At 54.0% G+C, this 23850-nt stretch overlaps 2 protein-coding genes across 8 annotated transcripts in view; one reads left to right on the top strand and one right to left on the bottom strand.

The window, feature by feature from the left end:
• The window catches only part of LOC147110005 (tripartite motif-containing 13-like), a 51597-nt gene extending 50585 nt beyond the window's left edge, over positions 1 to 1012 (top strand). The window contains exon 7 of the mRNA XM_086003993.1: positions 81 to 1012. Within this exon, the coding sequence (XP_085860119.1) occupies positions 81 to 213 (133 nt within the window). The 3' untranslated portion in view covers positions 214 to 1012. The remainder of the gene's footprint in view (positions 1 to 80) is intronic.
• Positions 1013 to 1597: 585 nt separating this feature from the next.
• On the bottom strand, positions 1598 to 23095 carry LOC147110004 (fish-egg lectin-like). Of its 7 annotated transcripts, none has more exons than XM_086003997.1 (6): positions 22314 to 23095; positions 17843 to 18101; positions 7935 to 7988; positions 4491 to 4718; positions 3213 to 3552; positions 1598 to 1797 (listed from the first exon to the last, which is right to left on the bottom strand). In XM_086003997.1, the coding sequence occupies exons 4-6, from the start codon at positions 4699 to 4701 to the stop codon at positions 1614 to 1616; spliced, it is 735 nt and encodes a 244-aa protein (XP_085860123.1). In that variant the 5' UTR covers positions 4702 to 4718; positions 7935 to 7988; positions 17843 to 18101; positions 22314 to 23095; the 3' UTR covers positions 1598 to 1613. The 7 variants fall into 7 exon arrangements, with proteins under 7 accessions (XP_085860123.1, XP_085860122.1, XP_085860125.1 ...); XM_086003996.1 differs by lacking the exon at positions 22314 to 23095 and adding an exon at positions 21353 to 21531; XM_086003999.1 differs by lacking the exons at positions 7935 to 7988; positions 22314 to 23095 and adding an exon at positions 21353 to 21532.
• Positions 23096 to 23850: the final 755 nt, after the last annotated feature.

The following is a 23850-nucleotide window of genomic DNA, read 5'->3' as shown; positions in this document are numbered from 1 at the left end:
CTACACTGCCAAACACCCCATTGTCTCCTTTACACAGGGATCCCCGCCTCACACTCTCTTGTTTATGTATGATCTTGTAGGATGGAAACGCTCACAGATTCTCCAGAAGAGGAGGAGATTGATCATCCCAGCCTGGATTTAGAGGCCATCTCCTTTCCTTCCGTACTTCGTACCTGGAAAAACAAGGAGGGTGAGGAAGAGGATGAAGAATAGAATTAACTGCAAAAAGTGCTTTATCTGACCTAGCAATTGCAATTACCCAGAGAAGGATGATCAGAATTTCACCCAGACCAGTTGGGGCCGGATGTGTTGTAAATTCGATGTAACCACTACACTGCCGTGCCCCATTGGGGGTGTTCGCTGATGACTGCACAGTATTCAGTTCCATTCGCAATTCCTCAGATAATGAAGCAGTCCGTGCCCACAGGCAGCAAGACCTGCATGACATTCAGGCTTGGGCTGATAAGTGGCAGGTAACATTCGCGCCACAATGCCAGTGCCAGGCAATGACCATCTCCATCAAGAGAGTGACTAACCACCTCCCCATGACATTCAATGGCATAGCCGTCGCCAAATTCCTCACCATCAACCTCCTAAGTGTCACCATTGACCAGAAACTTAACTGGACCAGCCACATAAATACTGTGGCAACAAGAGCAGGTCAGAGGCTGGGTATTCTGCAGCGAGTGTCTCACCTCCTGACTCCCCAAAGCCTTTCCACCATCTACAAGGCACAAGTCAGGAGTGTGATGGAATACTCTCCACTTGCCTGGATGAGTGCAGCTCCAACAACACTCGAGAAGCTCGACACCATCCAGGACAAAAGCAGCCCGCTTGATTGGCACCCAGACATGAATCAACTGAGCGGCCTGTGGGTGGCGCTGTCCAGGGAGAGTATAAATACTCAGGCAAGGGCCCAGCTTGCGCAGGACATTCTTCACAGGAACTAGTGAAGGACACAACTAGACCTCCATGTTGTTAAACAGTTGATTAAAGCTTTGTTTAACGCTTAGACCAAGTACCTAGTAGTTTTCTTATGTCACACCATCCACCACCTTAAACATTCACTCCCTCCACCACCGGCGCACTGGCTGCAGTGTGTACCATCTACAAGATGCACTGCAGCAACTCGCCAAGGCTTCTTCGGCAGCACCTCCCAAACCCGCCACCTCTTCCACCTAGAAGGACAAGGGCAGCAGGTGCATGGGAACACCACCACCTCCAAGTTCCCCTCCAAGTCACACACACCGTCCCGACTTGGAAATATATCGGCCGTTCCTTCATCGTCGCTGGGTCAAAATCCCGGAACTCCCTCCCTAACAGCACTGTGGGAGTACCTTCACCACACGGACTGCAGCGAGTCTCCTCCCGCCACAATCAGCACACCTTCACCACGCGTTCTCCATCCAGCAGGAATCCAACCAGCGACATCGCCACTCATTGAGGTTAATAGCCGAGTTTGTAAAGGCTGGTGACAGAGTAGCAAAGTGAAAATTGGACCGAGTTCACATGACAGAGTGAGTGTCTGAAAAATTACCCGACGACAGAGATATAAAGAAAGCAAGTGCATGTTCACAATGACAACGTGATCCATATCTTTGATGCAATGGATTTTATTGGAAGTGATTATCTATCATGCTTTCTTCTTTGAGCTTTTGGCACTGAATGAGATCCCCGTCTTTGGCAATCAGCCAGAGCTGTCCCAGATCTGTGGTCACGTGCTTGAACGCTATTCCGCCGCCGATGTCCATGTTGGTCCAAACTGTCCCAGTTGATGAACTATTGCTGATCCCGTCTCTGTAAAATGAAAACACCAGATTCAACAACGCTGTTCCAGACGCTCTCCCAGCCGGCCGCCCAGCTTCCACCCTCCGTAAACAAAACTCTGCTGCCTCGTGTCCTAACTCGCACCGAGTCCCGTTCACCCATCGCCCCCTGTGCTCACTGCCCCGTGTCCTAACTCGCACCGAGTCCCATTCACCCGTCGCCCCCTGTGCTCACTGCCCCGTGTCCTAACTCGCACCAAGTCCCGTTCACCCATCGCCCCCTGTGCTCACTGCCCCGTGTCCTAACTCGCACCGAGTCCCGTTCACCCGTCGCCCCCTGTGCTCACTGCCCCGTGTTCTAACTCGCAACGAGTCCCGTTCACCCATCGCCCCCTGTGCTCGCTGCCCCGTGTCCTAACTCGCACCGAGTCCCGTTCACCCATCGCCCCTGTGCTCACTGCCCCGTGTCCGAATTCGCACCGAGTCCCGTTCACCCATCGCCCCCAGTGCTCACTGCCCCTTGTCCTAACTCGCACCCAGTCCCGTTCACCCATCGCCCCCTGTGCTCACTGCCCCGTGTCCTAACTCCCACCCAGTCCCGTTCACCCATCGCCCCCTGTGCTCACTGCCCCGTGTCCTAACTCACACCCAATCCCGTTCACCCATCGCCCCCTGTGCTCACTGCCCCGTGTCCTAACTCGCACCGAGTCCCGTTCACCCATCGCCCCGTGCTCACTGCCCCGTGTCCGAATTCGCACCGAGTCCTGTTCACCCATCGCCCCCAGTGCTCACTGCCCTGTGTCCTAACTCGCACCCAGTCCCGTTCATCCATCGCCCCCTGTGCTCACTGCCCCGTGTCCTAACTCGCACCCAGTCCCGTTTACCCATCGCCCCCTGTGCTCACTGCCCCGTGTCCTAACTCGCACCCAGTCCCGCTCACCCATCGCCCCCTGTGCTCACTGCCCCGTGTCCTAACTCGCACCGAGTCCCATTCACCCATCCCCCCCCTATGCTCGCTCACCTACATTGGCTCCCGGTCTGGCAATACCTCATTTTTAACATTCTCATCCTTGTGTTCAAATCCCTCCATCGCCTCCTCACCCCCTCCTCCCTCTCTCTGTAACCTCCTCCAGCCCCTACCGCCCTCCGTGATCTAATTCTGGCCTCTTGCCATCACTCCACCATTGGCGGCCGTGCCTTCAGCCGCCTGGGCCCCGAGATCTGGAATTCCCTCCCTAAATCTCTCCGCCTCTCTCTCTCCCTCTAAGACGCTCCTTAAAACTGGCCTCTTTGACCGAGCTTCTGGTCACCTGCCCTAAACCCTCCTTATGTGGCTCGGGGTTATAATTTTTCCTGATTAACTCTCCTGTGAAGCGCCTTGGGGCACTTTACTGCATTAAAGGTGCTGTATAAGTGCGAGATGTTGTGCGAAGCCTGGAACCGTACCTGCGATAGAGCTGGCCACCAGCATTTACTCCGTAGACACTCCCATCTGTCCCAACTTCGATCATTGCGAGTTTGCCAGCGACGTGCACCCAATTTGTCCCAACGCATTCACTTGGGGTCACACCAGATCGGAAATAGATGTCATTGTTTGAATTGACCCCCCAGCACCCTTCTGGCCCGCAGGAGTAATATTTCAATCTACCGTCCAAATTGTTGTAGACAGGGCTGTCATAAGAGGCAGCATTAATCGCCTCATGCTGTTTGACACAGTAGATGTTGTCATACATGTTAACTCCGCTCACAATGCGATCTCCGCCGGCATCAATCTGCTTGAGCTGGCCTGTTGAGAAAGAGAATAAGTTGGACATCAAGTCATGACCTGGGGTTGTTCTCCTTGGAGCAGAGAAGGTTAAGGGGAGATTTAATTGAGGTGTTCAAAATCATGACGGGTTTTGTTTGAGTTTCCACTGGCAGACGGGTTAGTGACCAGAGGACACAGATTGAAGATATTTGGCAAAAGAACCAGAGGGGAGATGAGGGAGAATCTTTCGTACACAGCGAGTTGTTGTGACCTGGAATGCGCTGCCTGAAAGGGCGGTGGAAGCAGATTCAATGGTATTAGATAAATACTAGAAGGGAATAAATGTGCAGGGCTATGGGGAAAGAATCTTATCTCATTGAAATGTATGAGATTCTGAGGGGGATTGACAGGGTAGATGCTGAGAGGCTGTTTCCCCCTGGCTGGAGAGTCGAGAACTAGGGGGCATAGTCTCAGGATAAGGGGTCGGCCATTTCGGACTGAGATGAGGAATTTCTTCACTCAGAGGGTTGTGAATCATTGGAATTCTCTGCCCCAGAGGGCTGTGGAGGCTCAGTCGTTGAGTATATTCAAGGCTGAGATCGATAGACTTTTGGAATCTAGGGAAATCAAAGGATATGGGGATCGGGCGGGAAGGTGGAGTTGAGGTGGAGGATCAGCCATGATCTTATTGAAAGACGGAGCAGGCTGGAGGGGTCGTGTGGCCGACTCCTGCTCCTAGCTCTTACGCTCACCTCCAGCCCTACTGAACTCTGACACCAATATTTCTCTTAAACCCACATTGCTCCCAAGCCATGAAACCCTCTTGCACCATTGTGCCTCACCCCAAGCGACGTGTACTCAAAAGAAACAGCGGCCTCGTAAAAAGAAAAATATAAGTTGGCGATTGGAAATGCAAATATAAAAGATCTATTTTGTTCATTGGATCTCAGTAACTTCCAGATGTTGGGTTTCCTTACCAGCCATGATCGCCCAGGATCCGCCCAGCATTCTATAAACGGAGTAATTGTCATCGACTCCCCAAACTCCAGCGGGGCCCACGGTCACACGCGCAAGATTCCCGGGAACGACCTGCCAGGTGTCTCCGTGTCTGGTGTAAATCATTCCGTCATCATTCACTCCGAAGACCTGCCCATTCCCAGCATCGATTTGCTTGAAATTTCCCTCCATTCGATGGCAGACCAGGGCTGGAAGAGAAAGAGACGTCCTACCTGAGCAATTTAGGATCACAAATCATCCGCAAAGTATTTACGGCACAGAAACAGGCCATTCGTCCCAACTGGTCCGTGCCGGTGGTTGTGCTCCACCCGAGATTCCTCCCACCCCTCTTCATCTCACCCCATCAACACCAACCTCCTCCCACCCCTCTTCATCTCACTCCATCAACACCAGCCTTCTCCCACCCCTCTTCATCTCACCCCATCAACACCAACCTCCTCCCACCCCTCTTCATCTCACCCCATCAACACCAGCCTCCTCCCACCCCTCTTCATCTCACCCCATCAACACCAGCCTCCTCCCACCCCTCTTCATCTCACCCCATCAACACCAGCCTCCTCCCACCCCTCTTCATCTCACCCCATCAACACCAGCCTCCTCCCACCCCTCTTCATCTCACCCCATCAACACCAGCCTCCTCCCACCCCTCTTCATCTCACCCCATCAACACCAGCCTCCTCCCACCCCTCTTCATCTCACCCCATCAACACCAGCCTCCTCCCACCCCTCTTCATCTCACCCCATCAACACCAGCCTCCTCCCACCCCTCTTCATCTCACCCCATCAACACCAGCCTCCTCCCACCCCTCTTCATCTCAACCCATCAACACCAGCCTCCTCCCACCCCTCTTCATCTCAACCCATCCACACCAGCCTCCTCCCACCCCTCTTCATCTCACCCCATCAACACCAGCCTCCTCCCACCCCTCATCTCACCATCAATACCAGCCTCCTCCCACCCCTCTTCACCTCACCCCATCAACACCAGCCTCCTCCCACCCCTCTTCATCGCACCCCGTCAACCCCAGCCTCCTCCCACCCCTCTTCATCTCACCCCATCACCACCAGCCTCCTCCCACCTCTCTTCATCTCACCCCATCCACACCAGCCTCCTTCCACCTCTCTTCATCTCACCCCATCAACACCAGCCTCCTCCCACCCCTCTTCATCTCAGCCCATCAACACCAGCCTCCTCCCACCCCTCTTCATCTCAGCCCATCAACACCAGCCTCCTCCCACCCCTCTTCATCTCACCCCAACCATACCAGCCTCCTCCCACCCCTTTTCATCTCACCCCGTCAACAGCAGCCTCCTCCCAGCCCTCTTCCTCTCACCCCATCAACACCAGCCTCCTCCCAGCCCTCTTCATCTCACCCCATCTACACCAGCCTCCTCCCACCCCTCTTCATCTCACCCCATCAACACCAGCCTCCTCCCAGCCCTCTTCATCTCACCCCATCCACACCAGCCTCCTTCCACCTCTCTTCATCTCACCCCATCAACACCAGCCTCCTCCCACCCCTCTTCATCTCACCCCATCAACACCAGCCTCCTCCCACCCCTCTTCATCTCACCGTATCAACACCAGCCTCCTCCCACCCCTCTTCATCTCACCCCATCAACACCAGCCTCCTCCCACCCCTCTTCATCTCACTCCATCAACACCAGCCTTCTCCCACCCCTCTTCATCTCACCCCATCAACACCAACCTCCTCCCACCCCTCTTCATCTCACCCCTCAACACCAACCTCCTCCCACCCCTCCATCTCACCCCATCAACACCAGCCTCCTCGCACCCCCTTCATCTCACCCCATCGACACCAGCCTCCTCCCACCCCTCTTCATCTCACCCCATCAGCACCAGCCTCCTCCCACACCCTCTTCATCTCACCCCATCAACACCAGCCTCCTCGCACCCCTCTTCATCTCACCCCGTCAACACCAGGCTCCTCGCACCCCTCTTCATCTCACCCCATCACCATATCCTTCTATTCCTTTCTCCCTGATGCGTTTATCCAGCTTCCCCTTAAATGTATCTCTGCTCTTCGCCTCAACCACTCCCTGTGGTAGCGAGTTCCCCATTCTCACCACTCTCTGGGTAAAGGAGTTTTTCCTGAATTCCCTATTGGGTTTATTAGTGACTCTCTTACATTGATGGCCCCTAGCCGAGCTCGCCCCACAAGTGGAAACATCTTCTCTAGGTCTAGAATCCACAAAATCCGTTTCATAGGACTACACAGGATATACGGCACAGAAACAGGCCATTCGGCCCAACCAGTCCATGCCAGTGTTTATGCTCCACTCGAGCCTCCTCCCGTCTTTCCTCATTTAAATCTTATCAGCGTAACCCTCTATTCCCTTCTCCCTCATATGTTTATCTAACTGCCCCTTAAATGCATCTACACTATTCACTTCAACCACTCCCTGTGGTAGCGAGTTCCCCATTCTCACCACTCTCTGGGTAAAGAAGTTTCTCCTGAATTCCCTATTGGATTTCTTGGTGACTATCTTCTATTGACGGCCTCTAGTTATGCTCTTCCCCACAAGTGGAAACATTCTCTCTCTATCCACTCTATCAAAACCATTCATGATTTTAAAGAAATAACAGAAAATGCTGGAAAAACTCAGCAGGTCAGGCAACATCCGTGGACAGAAATTTGAGTTGACGTTTCGGGTCGAACCCTTCTTCAAAAATTTTAAAGACCTCTATTAGGTCACCCCTCAGCCTTCTTTCAAGGGCCACGTTTCCTGGCTATCGTTTCCATCCCTCTCCCTGGCAACTGGTCGAAGCTGAGCCTGACCGCTGCCAACCATGGTGTTGTGTTTGACCCCAAGAACGAGTTTCCGACCACATATCCGTTCCGTGACCAAGACCGCCTACTTCCACCTCGAAACATCGCCAGAGTTCGGCCCTACTTCAGCTCATCTGCTGCTGAAACCCTCATCCATGCCTTTGTTACCTCCAGCCTTGACCCATCCAATGCTCTCCTGGCCGAGCTCCCAACGTCCTCCTTATATTAAACTTGTGCTCATCCGCTGTCCCCATATCTTAACTCGCTCCAAGTCCCGTTCACTCATCGCTCCCTGTGCTTGCCGACCTACACTGGTTCCTGTTTGCGGTCACGTCTCGATTTTAAACTTCTCATCCTTGGTTTTACAAATCTCTCCATGGCCTCCTCGCCCCCTCCCCCCATTTCTGTAACCTCCTACAACCCCCCCCCACGAGATCTCTGCGCTCCGGAGTGTGGTACTGGGTGGGGAGTGCTGCACTGTCGCAGGAATGGAAGTTAAACCGAGGTCCCGTCTGCCCTCACAGCTGTATTAATGAAACTGCTCCAAGTTAGCACTCTTTGACAGATGATGGAATATTTCTAAAAACACATCTTTTGTAAAAAAAAAATTACATTTTAGAACGCTGCCCGATGCGCCGGTTCATGGGAGTTTTTGCGTTCAGTGATCTGCAAAAGAGTTTGAGTGGAAACTCGAGAAAATAAAACATTTTTCAAAGTGGGTGCAATTTTAGAATCAGAGAATGGTTACAGCACAGAAGGAGGCCATTCGGCCCGTTGAGCCCGTGCCAGCTCTCTGCAAGAACACTTCAGCTAGTCCCACTCCCCCACCCTTTCCCCGTAGCCCTGAAAATTATTTTCCTTCAGGTTCTTCTCCAATTCCCTTTTGAAAGCCACGATTGAATCTGCCTCCACCACCCTCTCAGACAGAGCATTCCAGATCCTAACCACTCGCTGCGTTAAAAAAAAAGCGTTTCCTCATGTCGTCTTCGGATCTTCTGCCAATCACCTTAAATCTGTGTCCTCTGGTTCTCGACCCTTCCGCCAATGGGAACAGTTTCTCTCTATCTACTCTGTCCAGACCCCTCATGATCCTCTCAACCTTCTCTGCTCCAAGGAGAACAACCCCAGCTTCTCCAGTCTCTCTACGTAACTGAAGTCCCTCATCCCTGGGACCATTCTCGTCAATCTTTTCTGCACCCTCTCTTAAGACGGCAATTTGTGGCTGGGTCGCCAGTTGTGCCGAAAGTGGAATCTCTACCCCATGGTTTCCTGTTCTCAAAAGGAAAGGGCGCTACGGAAATGCAATTTCTTTCTTTCTATCTCACCAGATAAAGTCAGTGATTGGAAGAGGAAGAATTCTGCGATGCTGATTGAATCAGAGAAGCAATCGTTTCCCGCCTGAGGTGACTGGGCTGTGGTGAGGAGCCTGCTCCCTCCCTCAGTCACAACGTGAAAACACTGATTGATCAGCAGGGAAGGGACTGAAGTTCAGCGGACTGTGAATCCCCTTCAATATCAGAGCTCGCAATCCGCGTCACTCGGTTACCGGAGATTAGTGAAGAGTAGCACTCACCCAAGGAGCCTCCCGAGAGGGCCAGCAGCAGAAAGACGTGAGCTTGCATTGTCTTCTGGTGTCAAGTGTGTGGTGAGGAACCTTCTGCAGCTTAATATCCCAGCACAAGCCTGTGGGCGTTTTCATAATGGGAACATTGATTCGTGGGTGAACAAACACTCCCTGCAATCGTATCCAATCATTGGCCACCATGGGTCAATTGAAGTGAAGCAAAGAGCAAACGGAACCGCAGCGAGCATTTCCAACTTTCATGATGATAAGGCCTGGCAGCCCAGACACTAATATATCAATAAAATAATACGCAGCCAGGTAGAAACGTGACCTGAAAAAAAACCTCCCCTGTAGGCTCACCTGGTGTTTTTGGTTATCGACCTCACTGTCACGGTGATAGAACAATGAAGCAAGTTCTGGACAGAGTTTGTAATAGTTAATAGCTGATCAGAAGTGGCCCTGACCCCTTGCTGTTCCAACGCTTTCTCTTTTTGGAGGCTTTAGGGTTCTGCTTTATTCTTGAGACGGCCTCTGCCTCAGCTCATCTGCTGCTGGAACACCCATCCGTGCCTTTGTCACCTCCAGACCCGACTATTCCGCGCTCTCCTGGGGACCTCCCACCTTCCACCCTCGGTAAACATGAGCTCCTCCAAAACTCTGCTGCCCCGTGTCCTAACTCCCGTTCACCCATCACCCGTTGTGCTAATAGACCTACATTGGCTCCCGGTCCAGCAATACCTCAATTTTAAAATTCCCAACCTTGTGTTCAAATCCATCCATTGCCTCCTCGCCCCCTCTCCCTATCTCTGTAACCTCCTCCAGCCCCTACAACCCTCCCTATCTCTGTAACCGCTTCCAGGCCTACACCCCTCCCTATCTCTGTAACCTCCTCCAGCCCCTACAACCCTCCCTATCTCTGTAACCGCTTCCAGGCCTACACCCCTCCCTATCTCTGTAACCTCCTCCAGCCCCCTACAACCCTCCCTATCTCTGTAACCTCCTCCAGCCCCTACAACCCTCCCTATCTCTGTAACCGCTTCCAGGCCTACACCCCTCCCTATTTCTGTAACCTCCTCCAGCCCCTACAACCCTCCCTATCTCTGTAACCCCCTCCAGCCCCTACAACCCTCCCTATCTCTGTAACCTCCTCCAGCCCCTACAACCCTCCCTATCTCTGTAACCGCTTCCAGGCCTACACCCCTCCCTATTTCTGTAACCTCCTCCAGCCCCTACAACCCTCCCTATCTCTGTAACCCCCTCCAGCCCCTACAACCCTCCCTATCTCTGTAACCGCTTCCAGGCCTACACCCCTCCCTATCTCTGTAATCTCCTCCAGCCCCTACAACCCTCCCTATCTCTGTAACCTCCTCCAGCCCCTACAACCCTCCCTATCTCTGTAACCTCCTCCAGCATCTACAACCCTCCCTATCCCTGTAACCTCCTCTAACCCCCTACAACCCTCCCTATCTCTGTAACCCCCTCCAGCCCCCTACAACCCTCCCTATCTCTGTAACCTCCTCCAGCCCCTACAACCCTCCCTTTCTCTGTAACCTCCCCCAGCCCCCTACAACCCTCCCTATCTCTGTAACATCCTCCAGCCCCCTACAACCCTCCCTATCTCTGTAACCTCCTCCAGCCCCTACAACCCTCCCTATCTCTGTAACCTCCTCCAGCCCCTACAACCCTCCCTATCTCTGTAACCTCCTCCAGCCCCTACAACCCTCCCTATCTCAGTAACCTCCTACAACCCTCCCTATCTCTGTAACCTCCTCCAGCCCCTCCAACCCTCTGAGATCTCTGCGCTCCTCCAATTCCGGCCTCTTGCGCTTCCCCTTGATTTCCATCGCTCCACCATTGGCGGCCGTGCCTTCAGCCGCCTGGTGCACCGAGCTCTGGAGTTCCCTCCCTAAACCTCTCCGCCTCTCTCTCTCCTTCAAGACGCTCCTTAAAACCGACCTCTTCGACCAAGCTTTTGATCGCCTGTCCTAATATCTCCTTATGTGGCTCGGTGTCAAATTCTGTGTGATAATCGCTCCTGTGAAGCACCTTGGGACGTTTTACTGTGTTAAAGGCGCTACATAAATGTGAGTTGGTGTTGAAGTGAATGGCGACTGTGAACGGACGAGAAATTCTAAGGTGTTGCCACTCCCTAACAGCACTGTGGGAGCACCTTCGCTGCACGGACTGCAGCGGTTCAAGAAGGCGGCTCACCATCACCTTCTCAAGGGCAATTAGGGATGGGCAATAAATGCTGGCCTCGCCAGCGACGCCCACATCCCGCGAACGAATAAAAAACAAATCCGCTCGGAGACAGATGGCCACCTGAGAAGTTGTAAATTGCTATTTAACTGCAAATTCTTACTTCCTCATTGAAACTGTGGGATGTGGTGGGGCAGTCCTAATACGGATGCTCACACTCTTCCCCTGTGCAATACTGAGTGATTTACCAATACATTTATGGCAAGCTGACCTGAAGCCAATGATACGAAGGGCAGAGTGAACCAACAGCATGATTTGGACAGGTTGGGTGATTGGGCAGAAGTGTGGCAGATGCAATATAACGTGGATAAATGTGAGGTTATCCATTTTGGTGGCAAAAACAGGAAGGCAGATTATTATCTGAATGGCAATAGATTGGGAGAAGGGGAAGTGCAACGAGACCTGGGTGACCTTGTGCACCAGTCGCTGAAGGTAAGCATGCAGGTGCAGCAGGCGGTTAAGAAGGCAAATGGTATGTTGGCCTTCATAGCGAGAGGGTTTGAGTACAGGAACAAGGATGTCTTGCTACAGTTGTACAGGGCCTTGGTGAGACCGCACCTTGAGTATTGTGTGCAGCTTTGGTCGCTTTATCTGAGGAAGGATATTCTTGCCATGGAAGGAGTTCAGCGAAGATTCACCAGGCTGATACCTGGGATGGCAGGAATGATGTATGAGGAGAGATTGGGACGATTGGGCTTGTACTCGCTGGAGTTTAGAAGAATGAGAGGGGATCTCATTGAAACTTATAAAATTCTGGCAGGACTGGACAGACTAGATGCAGGGAGGATGTTCCTGATGGTCGGGGAATCCAGAACCAGGGGTCACAGTCTAAGGATAAGGGGTAGGCCTTTTAGGACAGAAATGAGGAGGAATTTCTTCACCCAGAGAGTGGTGAACCTGTGGAATTCTCTACCACAGAAGGCAGTAGAGGCCAATTCATTAAATATATTCAAGAAGGAGTTGGATATATTTCTTAAGGCTAAAGGGACCAAGGGGTATGGCGAGAAAGCAAGGACCGGGTACTGAATTTGGATGATCAGCCATGAGCGCATTGAATGGCGGAGCAGGCTCGAGGGGCCGAATAGCCTACTCCTGCTCCTATCTTCTATGTTTCTATGTAACAGCCCTGACAGCTTCTGCTCCTGGCCGTTCCATGTTGTACAGCAAGAACGTACGAACATAAGAAATAGGATCAGGAGTTGGCCATTCGGTCCTTCGAGCCTGCTCTGCCATTTAATGAGATCATGGCTGATCTTCTACCTCTTCTCCACTTTCCCGCCCGATCTCCATATCCCTTGATTCCCTTAATATCCAAAAATCTATCGATCTCTGATTTGAATATACTCAATGACTGAGCCCTCTGGGGTAGAGAATTCCAAAGATTCACCACCCTCTGAGTGAGCAAATTTCTCCTCATCTCAGTCCGACATTAACGATTTAGACTTTGGAATCAAAAACACAATTTCTATTATAAGAATCTTATCTCATTGAAATGTACAAGATTCTGAGGGGGATTGACAGGGTAGATGCTGAGAGGATGTTTACCCCTGGATGAAGAGTCTAGAACCAGGGGTCACAGTCTCAGGATAAGGGCTCGGCCATTTAGGACTGAGATGAGGAGGAATTTCTTCACTCAGAGGGTGGTGAATCATTGGAATTCTCTGCCCCAGAGGGCTGTGGATGCTCAGTCATTGAGTATATTCAAGGCCGAGAACGATAGATTTTTAGACTCCAGGGAATCAAAGGATATGGGAATAGTGCGGGAAGGTGGAGTTGAGGTGGAGGATCAGCCATGATCTTATTGAAAGACGGAGCAGGCTGGAGGGGCCGTGTGGCCGACTCCTGCTCCTAGCTCTTATGCTCACCTCCAGCCCTACTGAACTCTGACACCAATATTTCCCTTAAACCCACATTGCTCCCAAGCCAAGAAACCATCTTGCACCATTGTGCCTCACCCCAAGCGACGTGTACTCAAAAGAAACAGTGGCTTCGTAAAAAGAAAAATATATGTTGGCGATGGGAAATGCAAATATAAAAGATCTATTTTGTTCATTGGATCTCAGTAACTTCCAGATGTTGGGTTTCCTTACCAGTCATGATCGCCCAGGATCCGCCCAGCATTCTATAAACAGAGTGATGGTCATCGACTCCCCAAACTCCAGCGGGGCCCACGGTCACATGCGCAAGATGCCCAGGAACGACCTGCCAGGTGTCTCCGTGTCTGGTGTAAATCATTCCGTTGGGGAAACACTGTGCGTATGTAGATAAACCTGTATAATCCCCTTTTAACTGCTGTATTCCCCTCCCCCCGCAAGACAGTTGCAAGCTGAGAGGAATAAGGCACGTTCAGACTTGCCTGCTGCTGAGAGAAGGAAAACCAATCAGGTTCCAGCAGGTGACCAATCTGTGAGTCATCACAGGTTCGCGGGCTTCACGAATTCAGTACTGTATTGTGAGAGTTGGAGTAAAGACCTATTTCTTGTAGCTCGCTGTGTTGCCTATTTCTTTACGCGGGAGACCGTAGTCTCCCACATTGGTGACCCTGAATGTCGGCGGCCGAAGCCCCCGACTCACGCAGCCCTACAGAGGCCAGCAACGACCCGATGGCAACCAGCAGCAGCCTGATGTCGGCCGGCGCCGCGTCCTTGAAGCTCCCCACCTTCTGGGAACACCAAGCACTAGCTTGGTTCGCGCACTCGGAGGCTCAATTCACCCTTCGCAGGGTTCAAGACGATGAAGAAAGGTACCTCCACGTAGTCTCAGCACTAGCAAGCTCTACCGCCGCCGAAGTTCTCGACCTGCTGGGGAACCCACCACAGACCGGCAAGTACTCAACCATTAAGGGCCGCTTGCTGCAGGCTTACGGCCTGTCCAGGGAGGAGAGGGCCCGCAGGCTTCTCTCACTATCAGGCCTCGGCGATTCTACCCCGACCCAGTTGATGAGCCGGATGCTTGCGCTCCTAGGCTCAACCGCAGTGCTTCTTGTTTAGGGCCCTTTTCCTCAGCCTGCTTCCTCAGCAGGTACAGACTGCCCTCGCGGGGTCCCCGATCACGGACTGCGTACAACTGGCAGCCGCCGCGGACAAAGTCTTCGCCGTTGCCCAACTCAGCTGTGCAGCCGCAAGGCTCCCCGACACCACCGAGCGCACGCCGCCACGCCAGGCCGCAGAACTATGCTACTACCACGCGCGTTTCGGCCACAAGGCCCAACGCTGCAGAGCACCCTGCTCTTTTGATCAAACCAAGATGGCTGCCCGGCCCAACACACCAGCCCCGCGCCGCCGCCTAGGCCCGCTCGACCGCACCCCCGCCGCCACGATGGTCATCGGCACCGCAGGTAAACTGCTGTACATAACCGACTCTCTTTCAGGGCGCAGATTCCTTTGCGACACCGGAGCTCAATGCAGCATAATTCCTGCCTCCCAGCTCGACATCCAGGCAGGCCGCAGCAGCCCACCCCTCGTGGCGGCAAATGGCGCAGCCATCGCAACTTTCGGAAAGTGACGGGCTGAGGTTTGTTTCAACAGCCAGCGATTTACGTGGGATTTCGTGACGGCCTCGGTGGCACATCCCTTGCTGGGCACCGATTTTCTTTGCGCCCACGGACTCCTGGTCGACGTCCGCGACAGGCGCCTGATCGACGCAGCAACTTTCGCTTCACTGGCCTGCTAGCAGAGCAACAGCCCGGCCCTCGTTGGGTCCTGCTCCACCCCGGCGCATGACGACTACGCCCACCTCCTCGCAGATTTCCCGAGGCTCACACAACCGACCTTCTCAGCCGCGGCAGCCAAGCATGGGGTCGATCACCACATCGCCACTACGGGACCACCAGTGTTCACTCGAGCCAGATGCCTGGACCCAGCCAAGATGGCGGTGGCCAAGGAAGAATTCGCCACGATGGAAAAACTGGGCATCATCCGCCACTCGAACAGCCCCTGGTCCCCCCCCTCCCCATTGTGCCCAAGCCGGGCAGTGGCTGGCGCCCCTGCGGCGACTACAGATGGCTCAACGACGCCACCACGCCTGATAGATACCCCATTCCGCACATCCAAGACTTCTCGGCACACCTAGCAGGAAAGTCCGTCTTTTCCAAGGTCGACCTGATTCGCGGCTACCATCAGGTCCCCGTCCACCACGCAGACGTCCAGAAGACGGCGGTCATCACCCCCTTCGGACTGTTCGAGTTCCTGCGTATGCCCTTCGGGCTTAAGAACGCCGCACAGGCCTTCCAACGGCTCATGGACTCCGTTCTACGGGACCTGAGCTTCCTGTTCGTCTATCTGGACGATATCCTTGTGGCCAGCACCAGCAAGGCCGAGCACATCGCGCATTTGCGCTCCCTTTTCCAGCGCCTCAGCCAACACGGGCTAATCGTCAACCTGGCCAAATGCCAGTTCGGAGCAGCCCAAATTGACTTTCTCGGCCACAGAATCTCGCCAAGGCGAGCCATTCCCCTACCTTCCAAGGTGCAGGCGGTGGTGGAATTTCCCCAGCCCACCTCGGTCAAGGTGCTGCAGGAATTTTTGGGGATGGTCAATTTCTATCACCAGTTTGTGCCCAAGGCCGCCGCACTCATGCGCCCCCTCTACGAAGCCACCAGGGGCAAAACGGGCAAAGAGCAACTCACCTGGTCCAGCGAGATGGCGACAGCCTTCCACCAGACCAAAAGCGCCTTGGCCAACGCCACACTACTGGCCCACCCCATCCCGGGCGCCAAGGCTGCCCTCACCATGGACGCCTCGGATTACGCTGTCGGCGCCGTCCAGCAACAGTGGGTCGAAGGCGCGTGGCAGCCACTGGCATTTTTCAGCCGACAGCTGCGCAAGAACGAGCAGGCCTACAGCACGTTCGACAGAGAGCTCCTGGCCCTGTTCCTGGCAATCCGGCACTTCCGTTTCCTCCTGGAAGGCCGGCCGTTAACTGCATTCGTGGACCACAAGCCGCTCACTTTCGCCATGGCCAAAGTAACCGAACCCTGGTCTGCGCGCCAACAGCACCAACTCAACTTCATCTCGGAGTTCACCATGGACATCCGCCACGTCGCCGGCAAGGACAATTTGGTGGCTGACTGCCTCTCAAGACCCTCGCTCCACGCAGTGCACCTGGGCGTCGACTACGTCAGCATGGCGAGAGACCAGGCCGCCGACGCGGAGATCCAGGCCCTCAGGACGTCAACTACCAGCCTCACCCTGGCCGACATCCACTTCCACGCAGCCGGCACAACCCTCCTGTGCGACATCTCAGTCCCCTCGCCGAGGCCGGTCATCCCATCCGCCTGGCGCAAGCGAGTTTTCGACATCATCCACGGCCTCTCACATCCAGGGATGCGTGCGTCTCAGAAACTTATGTCCGCCAAGTTCATCTGGCCTGGACTCCACAAGGATGTGAGAGACTGGACCAACACATGCGTGGCGTGTCAGTGCGCTAAGGCCCAGCAGCACACCAAGGCGCCATTGGAGTGTTTTGAGGTGCCCGAGAGGCGTTTCGACCACGTCCACGTCGATCTGGTAGGCCCCTTGCCGCCATCGCACGGTTTTACACACCTGCTCACGATCGTCGACCGCACCACCAGATGGCCCGAGGTGGGTCCCCTCGCCTCCACCACCACGACCGACGTCGCACGAGCATTCGTCTCGACATGGGTGGCCCGGTTCGGCGTGCCGACCGACATATCCTCGGACAGAGGCCCCCAGTTCACCTCCCACTTGTGGAATGCCATCACCGCCGGCCTCGGCACCAAGTTGCACAGGAAAACAGCCTACCACCCGCAGGCCAACGGGCTTTGCGAGCGCTTTCATTGTTCTTTGAAAGCCTCCCTCCGCGCCAGCCTGGCCGACACCAGCTGGATCAACAAACTACCCTGGGTTCTCCTGGGATTGCGCACCGCGCCCAAAGAGGACCTCTGCTCCTCCGCGGCCGAGATGGTCTACGGCCAAACGCTCAGAGTACCAGGCGACTTCCTCCCCCTAACAACGGAGCCGTGGTCGGCTGCCAGACAGCTTTCCCTGCACCAGGACGCGGCCCAGCAATTCCGTCCAGTGCCCACTTCGCAACACGGCCCGCAGCCGTCCTACGTGCCTCGAGACTTACGACATGCGGAGTTCGTCTTCGTGCGCCGGGACGCGCACAGAGGCCCGCTGCAGGCACCATACACCGGCCCCTTCCCAGTATTGGAGACGGGGGACAAATCTTTTCTTATCGACGTCGGCGGGAAGCCTGACCTTATTTCAGTAGACCGCCTCAAACCGGCGCACCTGGACCTCAGCTTCCCGTTTCGGCCGGCTCTTCCCCCACGGCGGGGCAGACCTCCTGCGTTGGCGGCGGCCCCAGAAGAGGACCAAGACACGCCAGAACCTTACTTCCCGGCCGCCGCCCCACCTTCGCCGGCAGCCTGTCCAGCCAGCCCACCGGCAGACCAGCCGCCAGACCAGCCGACGAATCAACCGGCCGACCTCCCAGACAGCCCTCCTCACACGCCAGATGGCTACTACAGCCGCTACGGTCGCTTGGTTAAACCTCCGCAGAGACTGACTTTTACAGTTAACGAGGATTCTCGGGGGGCGTATGTGGCATTGCCACATTGGGGAAACACTGTGTGTATGTAGATAAACCTGTATAATCCCCTTTTAACTGCTGTATTCCCCTCCCCCCGCAAGACAGTTGCAAGCTGAGAGGAATAAGGCACGTTCAGACTTGCCTGCTGCTGAGAGAAGGAAAACCAATCAGGTTCCAGCAGGTGACCAATCCGTGAGTCATCACAGGTTCGCGGGCTTCAAGAATTCAGTACTGTATTGTGAGAGTTGGAGTAAAGACCTATTCCTTGTAGCTCGCTGTGTTGCCTATTTCTTTACGCGGGAGACCGTAGTCTCCCACACCATCATCATTCACTCCGAAGACTTGCCCATTCCCGGCATCGATTTGCTTCAGTTTTCCCTCTATCAGACGGCAGATCAGGGCTGGAAGAGAAAGAGACGTCATACCTGAGCAATTTAGGATCACAAATCATCCGCAAAGTATTTAAGGCACGGAAACAGGCCATTTGGCCCAACTGGTCCGTGCCGGTGTTTCTGCTCCACCCGAGATTCCTCCCACCCCCCTTCATCTCACCCCATCAACACCAGCCTCCTCCCACCCCTCTTCATCTCACCCCATCAACACCAGCCTCCTCCCACCCCCCTTCATCTCAACCCACCAACACCAGCCTCCTCCCACCCCTCTTCATCTCACCCCATCAACACCAGCCTCCTCCCACCCCTCTTCATCTCCCCCCATCAACACCAGCCTCCTCCCACCACTCTTCATCTCACCCCATCAACACCAGCCTCCTCCCACCCCCCTTCATCTCACCCCATCACCACCAGCCTCCTCCCACCCCTCTTCATCTCACCCCATCAACACCAGCCTCCTCCCACCCCTCTTCATCTCACCCCATCACCACCAGCCTCCTCCCACCCCTCTTCATCTCACCCCATCAACACCAGCCTCCTCCCACCCCTCTTCATCTCACCCCATCAACACCAGCCTCCTCCCACCCCTCTTCATCTCACCCCATCAACACCAGCCTCCTCCCACCCCTCTTCATCTCCCCCCATCAACACCAGCCTCCTCCCACCCCTCTTCATCTCAGCCCATCAACACCAGCCCCCTCCCACCCCCCTTCATCTCACCCCATCAACACCAGCCTCCTCCCACCCCTCATCTCACCATCAATACCAGCCTCCTCCCACCCCTCATCTCACCATCAATACCAGCCTCCTCCCACCCCTCTTCACCTCACCCCATCAACACCAGCCTCCTCCCACCCCTCTTCATCGCACCCCGTCAACCCCAGCCTCCTCCCACCCCTCTTCATCTCACCCCATCACCACCAGCCTCCTCCCACCTCTCTTCATCTCACCCCATCCACACCAGCCTCCTTCCACCTCTCTTCATCTCACCCCATCAACACCAGCCTCCTCCCACCCCTCTTCATCTCAGCCCATCAACACCAGCCTCCTCCCACCCCTCTTCATCTCAGCCCATCAACACCAGCCTCCTCCCACCCCTCTTCATCTCACCCCAACCATACCAGCCTCCTCCCACCCCTTTTCATCTCACCCCGTCAACAGCAGCCTCCTCCCAGCCCTCTTCCTCTCACCCCATCAACACCAGCCTCCTCCCAGCCCTCTTCATCTCACCCCATCTACACCAGCCTCCTCCCACCCCTCTTCATCTCACCCCATCAACACCAGCCTCCTCCCAGCCCTCTTCATCTCACCCCATCCACACCAGCCTCCTTCCACCTCTCTTCATCTCACCCCATCAACACCAGCCTCCTCCCACCCCTCTTCATCTCACCCCATCAACACCAGCCTCCTCCCACCCCTCTTCATCTCACCGTATCAACACCAGCCTCCTCCCACCCCTCTTCATCTCACCCCATCAACACCAGCCTCCTCCCACCCCTCTTCATCTCACTCCATCAACACCAGCCTTCTCCCACCCCTCTTCATCTCACCCCATCAACACCAACCTCCTCCCACCCCTCTTCATCTCACCCCTCAACACCAACCTCCTCCCACCCCTCCATCTCACCCCATCAACACCAGCCTCCTCGCACCCCCTTCATCTCACCCCATCGACACCAGCCTCCTCCCACCCCTCTTCATCTCACCCCATCAGCACCAGCCTCCTCCCACACCCTCTTCATCTCACCCCATCAACACCAGCCTCCTCGCACCCCTCTTCATCTCACCCCGTCAACACCAGGCTCCTCGCACCCCTCTTCATCTCACCCCATCACCATATCCTTCTATTCCTTTCTCCCTGATGCGTTTATCCAGCTTCCCCTTAAATGTATCTCTGCTCTTCGCCTCAACCACTCCCTGTGGTAGCGAGTTCCCCATTCTCACCACTCTCTGGGTAAAGGAGTTTTTCCTGAATTCCCTATTGGGTTTATTAGTGACTCTCTTACATTGATGGCCCCTAGCCGAGCTCGCCCCACAAGTGGAAACATCTTCTCTAGGTCTAGAATCCACAAAATCCGTTTCATAGGACTACACAGGATATACGGCACAGAAACAGGCCATTCGGCCCAACCAGTCCATGCCAGTGTTTATGCTCCACTCGAGCCTCCTCCCGTCTTTCCTCATTTAAATCTTATCAGCGTAACCCTCAATTCCCTTCTCCCTCATATGTTTATCTAACTGCCCCTTAAATGCATCTACACTATTCACTTCAACCACTCCCTGTGGTAGCGAGTTCCCCATTCTCACCACTCTCTGGGTAAAGAAGTTTCTCCTGAATTCCCTATTGGATTTCTTGGTGACTATCTTCTATTGACGGCCTCTAGTTATGCTCTTCCCCACAAGTGGAAACATTCTCTCTCTATCCACTCTATCAAAACCATTCATGATTTTAAAGAAATAACAGAAAATGCTGGAAAAACTCAGCAGGTCAGGCAACATCCGTGGACAGAAATTTGAGTTGACGTTTCGGGTCGAACCCTTCTTCAAAAATTTTAAAGACCTCTATTAGGTCACCCCTCAGCCTTCTTTCAAGGGCCACGTTTCCTGGCTATCGTTTCCATCCCTCTCCCTGGCAACTGGTCGAAGCTGAGCCTGACCGCTGCCAACCATGGTGTTGTGTTTGACCCCAAGAACGAGTTTCCGACCACATATCCGTTCCGTGACCAAGACCGCCTACTTCCACCTCGAAACATCGCCAGAGTTCGGCCCTACTTCAGCTCATCTGCTGCTGAAACCCTCATCCATGCCTTTGTTACCTCCAGCCTTGACCCATCCAATGCTCTCCTGGCCGAGCTCCCAACGTCCTCCTTATATTAAACTTGTGCTCATCCGCTGTCCCCATATCTTAACTCGCTCCAAGTCCCGTTCACTCATCGCTCCCTGTGCTTGCCGACCTACACTGGTTCCTGTTTGCGGTCACGTCTCGATTTTAAACTTCTCATCCTTGGTTTTACAAATCTCTCCATGGCCTCCTCGCCCCCTCCCCCCATTTCTGTAACCTCCTACAACCCCCCCCCACGAGATCTCTGCGCTCCGGAGTGTGGTACTGGGTGGGGAGTGCTGCACTGTCGCAGGAATGGAAGTTAAACCGAGGTCCCGTCTGCCCTCACAGCTGTATTAATGAAACTGCTCCAAGTTAGCACTCTTTGACAGATGATGGAATATTTCTAAAAACACATCTTTTGTAAAAAAAAAATTACATTTTAGAACGCTGCCCGATGCGCCGGTTCATGGGAGTTTTTGCGTTCAGTGATCTGCAAAAGAGTTTGAGTGGAAACTCGAGAAAATAAAACATTTTTCAAAGTGGGTGCAATTTTAGAATCAGAGAATGGTTACAGCACAGAAGGAAGCCATTCGGCCCGTTGAGCCCATGCCAGCTCTCTGCAAGAACACTTCAGCTAGTCCCACTCCCCCACCCTTTCCCCGTAGCCCTGAAAATTATTTTCCTTCAGGTTCTTCTCCAATTCCCTTTTGAAAGCCACGATTGAATCTGCCTCCACCACCCTCTCAGACAGAGCATTCCAGATCCTAACCACTCGCTGCGTTAAAAAAAAAGCGTTTCCTCATGTCGTCTTCGGATCTTCTGCCAATCACCTTAAATCTGTGTCCTCTGGTTCTCGACCCTTCCGCCAATGGGAACAGTTTCTCTCTATCTACTCTGTCCAGACCCCTCATGATCCTCTCAACCTTCTCTGCTCCAAGGAGAACAACCCCAGCTTCTCCAGTCTCTCTACGTAACTGAAGTCCCTCATCCCTGGGACCATTCTCGTCAATCTTTTCTGCACCCTCTCTTAAGACGGCAATTTGTGGCTGGGTCGCCAGTTGTGCCGAAAGTGGAATCTCTACCCCATGGTTTCCTGTTCTCAAAAGGAAAGGGCGCTACGGAAATGCAATTTCTTTCTTTCTATCTCACCAGATAAAGTCAGTGATTGGAAGAGGAAGAATTCTGCGATGCTGATTGAATCAGAGAAGCAATCGTTTCCCGCCTGAGGTGACTGGGCTGTGGTGAGGAGCCTGCTCCCTCCCTCAGTCACAACGTGAAAACACTGATTGATCAGCAGGGAAGGGACTGAAGTTCAGCGGACTGTGAATCCCCTTCAATATCAGAGCTCGCAATCCGCGTCACTCGGTTACCGGAGATTAGTGAAGAGTAGCACTCACCCAAGGAGCCTCCCGAGAGGGCCAGCAGCAGAAAGACGTGAGCTTGCATTGTCTTCTGGTGTCAAGTGTGTGGTGAGGAACCTTCTGCAGCTTAATATCCCAGCACAAGCCTGTGGGCGTTTTCATAATGGGAACATTGATTCGTGGGTGAACAAACACTCCCTGCAATCGTATCCAATCATTGGCCACCATGGGTCAATTGAAGTGAAGCAAAGAGCAAACGGAACCGCAGCGAGCATTTCCAACTTTCATGATGATAAGGCCTGGCAGCCCAGACACTAATATATCAATAAAATAATACGCAGCCAGGTAGAAACGTGACCTGAAAAAAAACCTCCCCTGTAGGCTCACCTGGTGTTTTTGGTTATCGACCTCACTGTCACGGTGATAGAACAATGAAGCAAGTTCTGGACAGAGTTTGTAATAGTTAATAGCTGATCAGAAGTGGCCCTGACCCCTTGCTGTTCCAACGCTTTCTCTTTTTGGAGGCTTTAGGGTTCTGCTTTATTCTTGAGACGGCCTCTGCCTCAGCTCATCTGCTGCTGGAACACCCATCCGTGCCTTTGTCACCTCCAGACCCGACTATTCCGCGCTCTCCTGGGGACCTCCCACCTTCCACCCTCGGTAAACATGAGCTCCTCCAAAACTCTGCTGCCCCGTGTCCTAACTCCCGTTCACCCATCACCCGTTGTGCTAATAGACCTACATTGGCTCCCGGTCCAGCAATACCTCAATTTTAAAATTCCCAACCTTGTGTTCAAATCCATCCATTGCCTCCTCGCCCCCTCTCCCTATCTCTGTAACCTCCTCCAGCCCCTACAACCCTCCCTATCTCTGTAACCGCTTCCAGGCCTACACCCCTCCCTATCTCTGTAACCTCCTCCAGCCCCTACAACCCTCCCTATCTCTGTAACCGCTTCCAGGCCTACACCCCTCGCTATCTCTGTAATCTCCTCCAGCCCCTACAACCCTCCCTATCTCTGTAACCGCTTCCAGGCCTACACCCCTCCCTATCTCTGTAACCTCCTCCAGCCCCCTACAACCCTCCCTATCTCTGTAACCTCCTCCAGCCCCTACAACCCTCCCTATCTCTGTAACCGCTTCCAGGCCTACACCCCTCCCTATTTCTGTAACCTCCTCCAGCCCCTACAACCCTCCCTATCTCTGTAACCCCCTCCAGCCCCTACAACCCTCCCTATCTCTGTAACCTCCTCCAGCCCCTACAACCCTCCCTATCTCTGTAACCGCTTCCAGGCCTACGCCCCTCCCTATTTCTGTAACCTCCTCCAGCCCCTACAACCCTCCCTATCTCTGTAACCCCCTCCAGCCCCTACAACCCTCCCTATCTCTGTAACCGCTTCCAGGCCTACACCCCTCCCTATCTCTGTAATCTCCTCCAGCCCCTACAACCCTCCCTATCTCTGTAACCTCCTCCAGCCCCTACAACCCTCCCTATCTCTGTAACCTCCTCCAGCATCTACAACCCTCCCTATCCCTGTAACCTCCTCTAACCCCCTACAACCCTCCCTATCTCTGT

The sequence above is a fragment of the Somniosus microcephalus genome, chromosome 12, assembly GCF_052327205.1.
Source record: "Somniosus microcephalus isolate GS21.2 chromosome 12, FLI_Smic_1.0, whole genome shotgun sequence".
Taxonomy (NCBI): Eukaryota; Metazoa; Chordata; class Chondrichthyes; order Squaliformes; family Somniosidae; genus Somniosus; species Somniosus microcephalus.
Note: the sequence above shows the minus strand (reverse complement) of the source record. Positions and strands in the feature narration are given on the sequence as shown.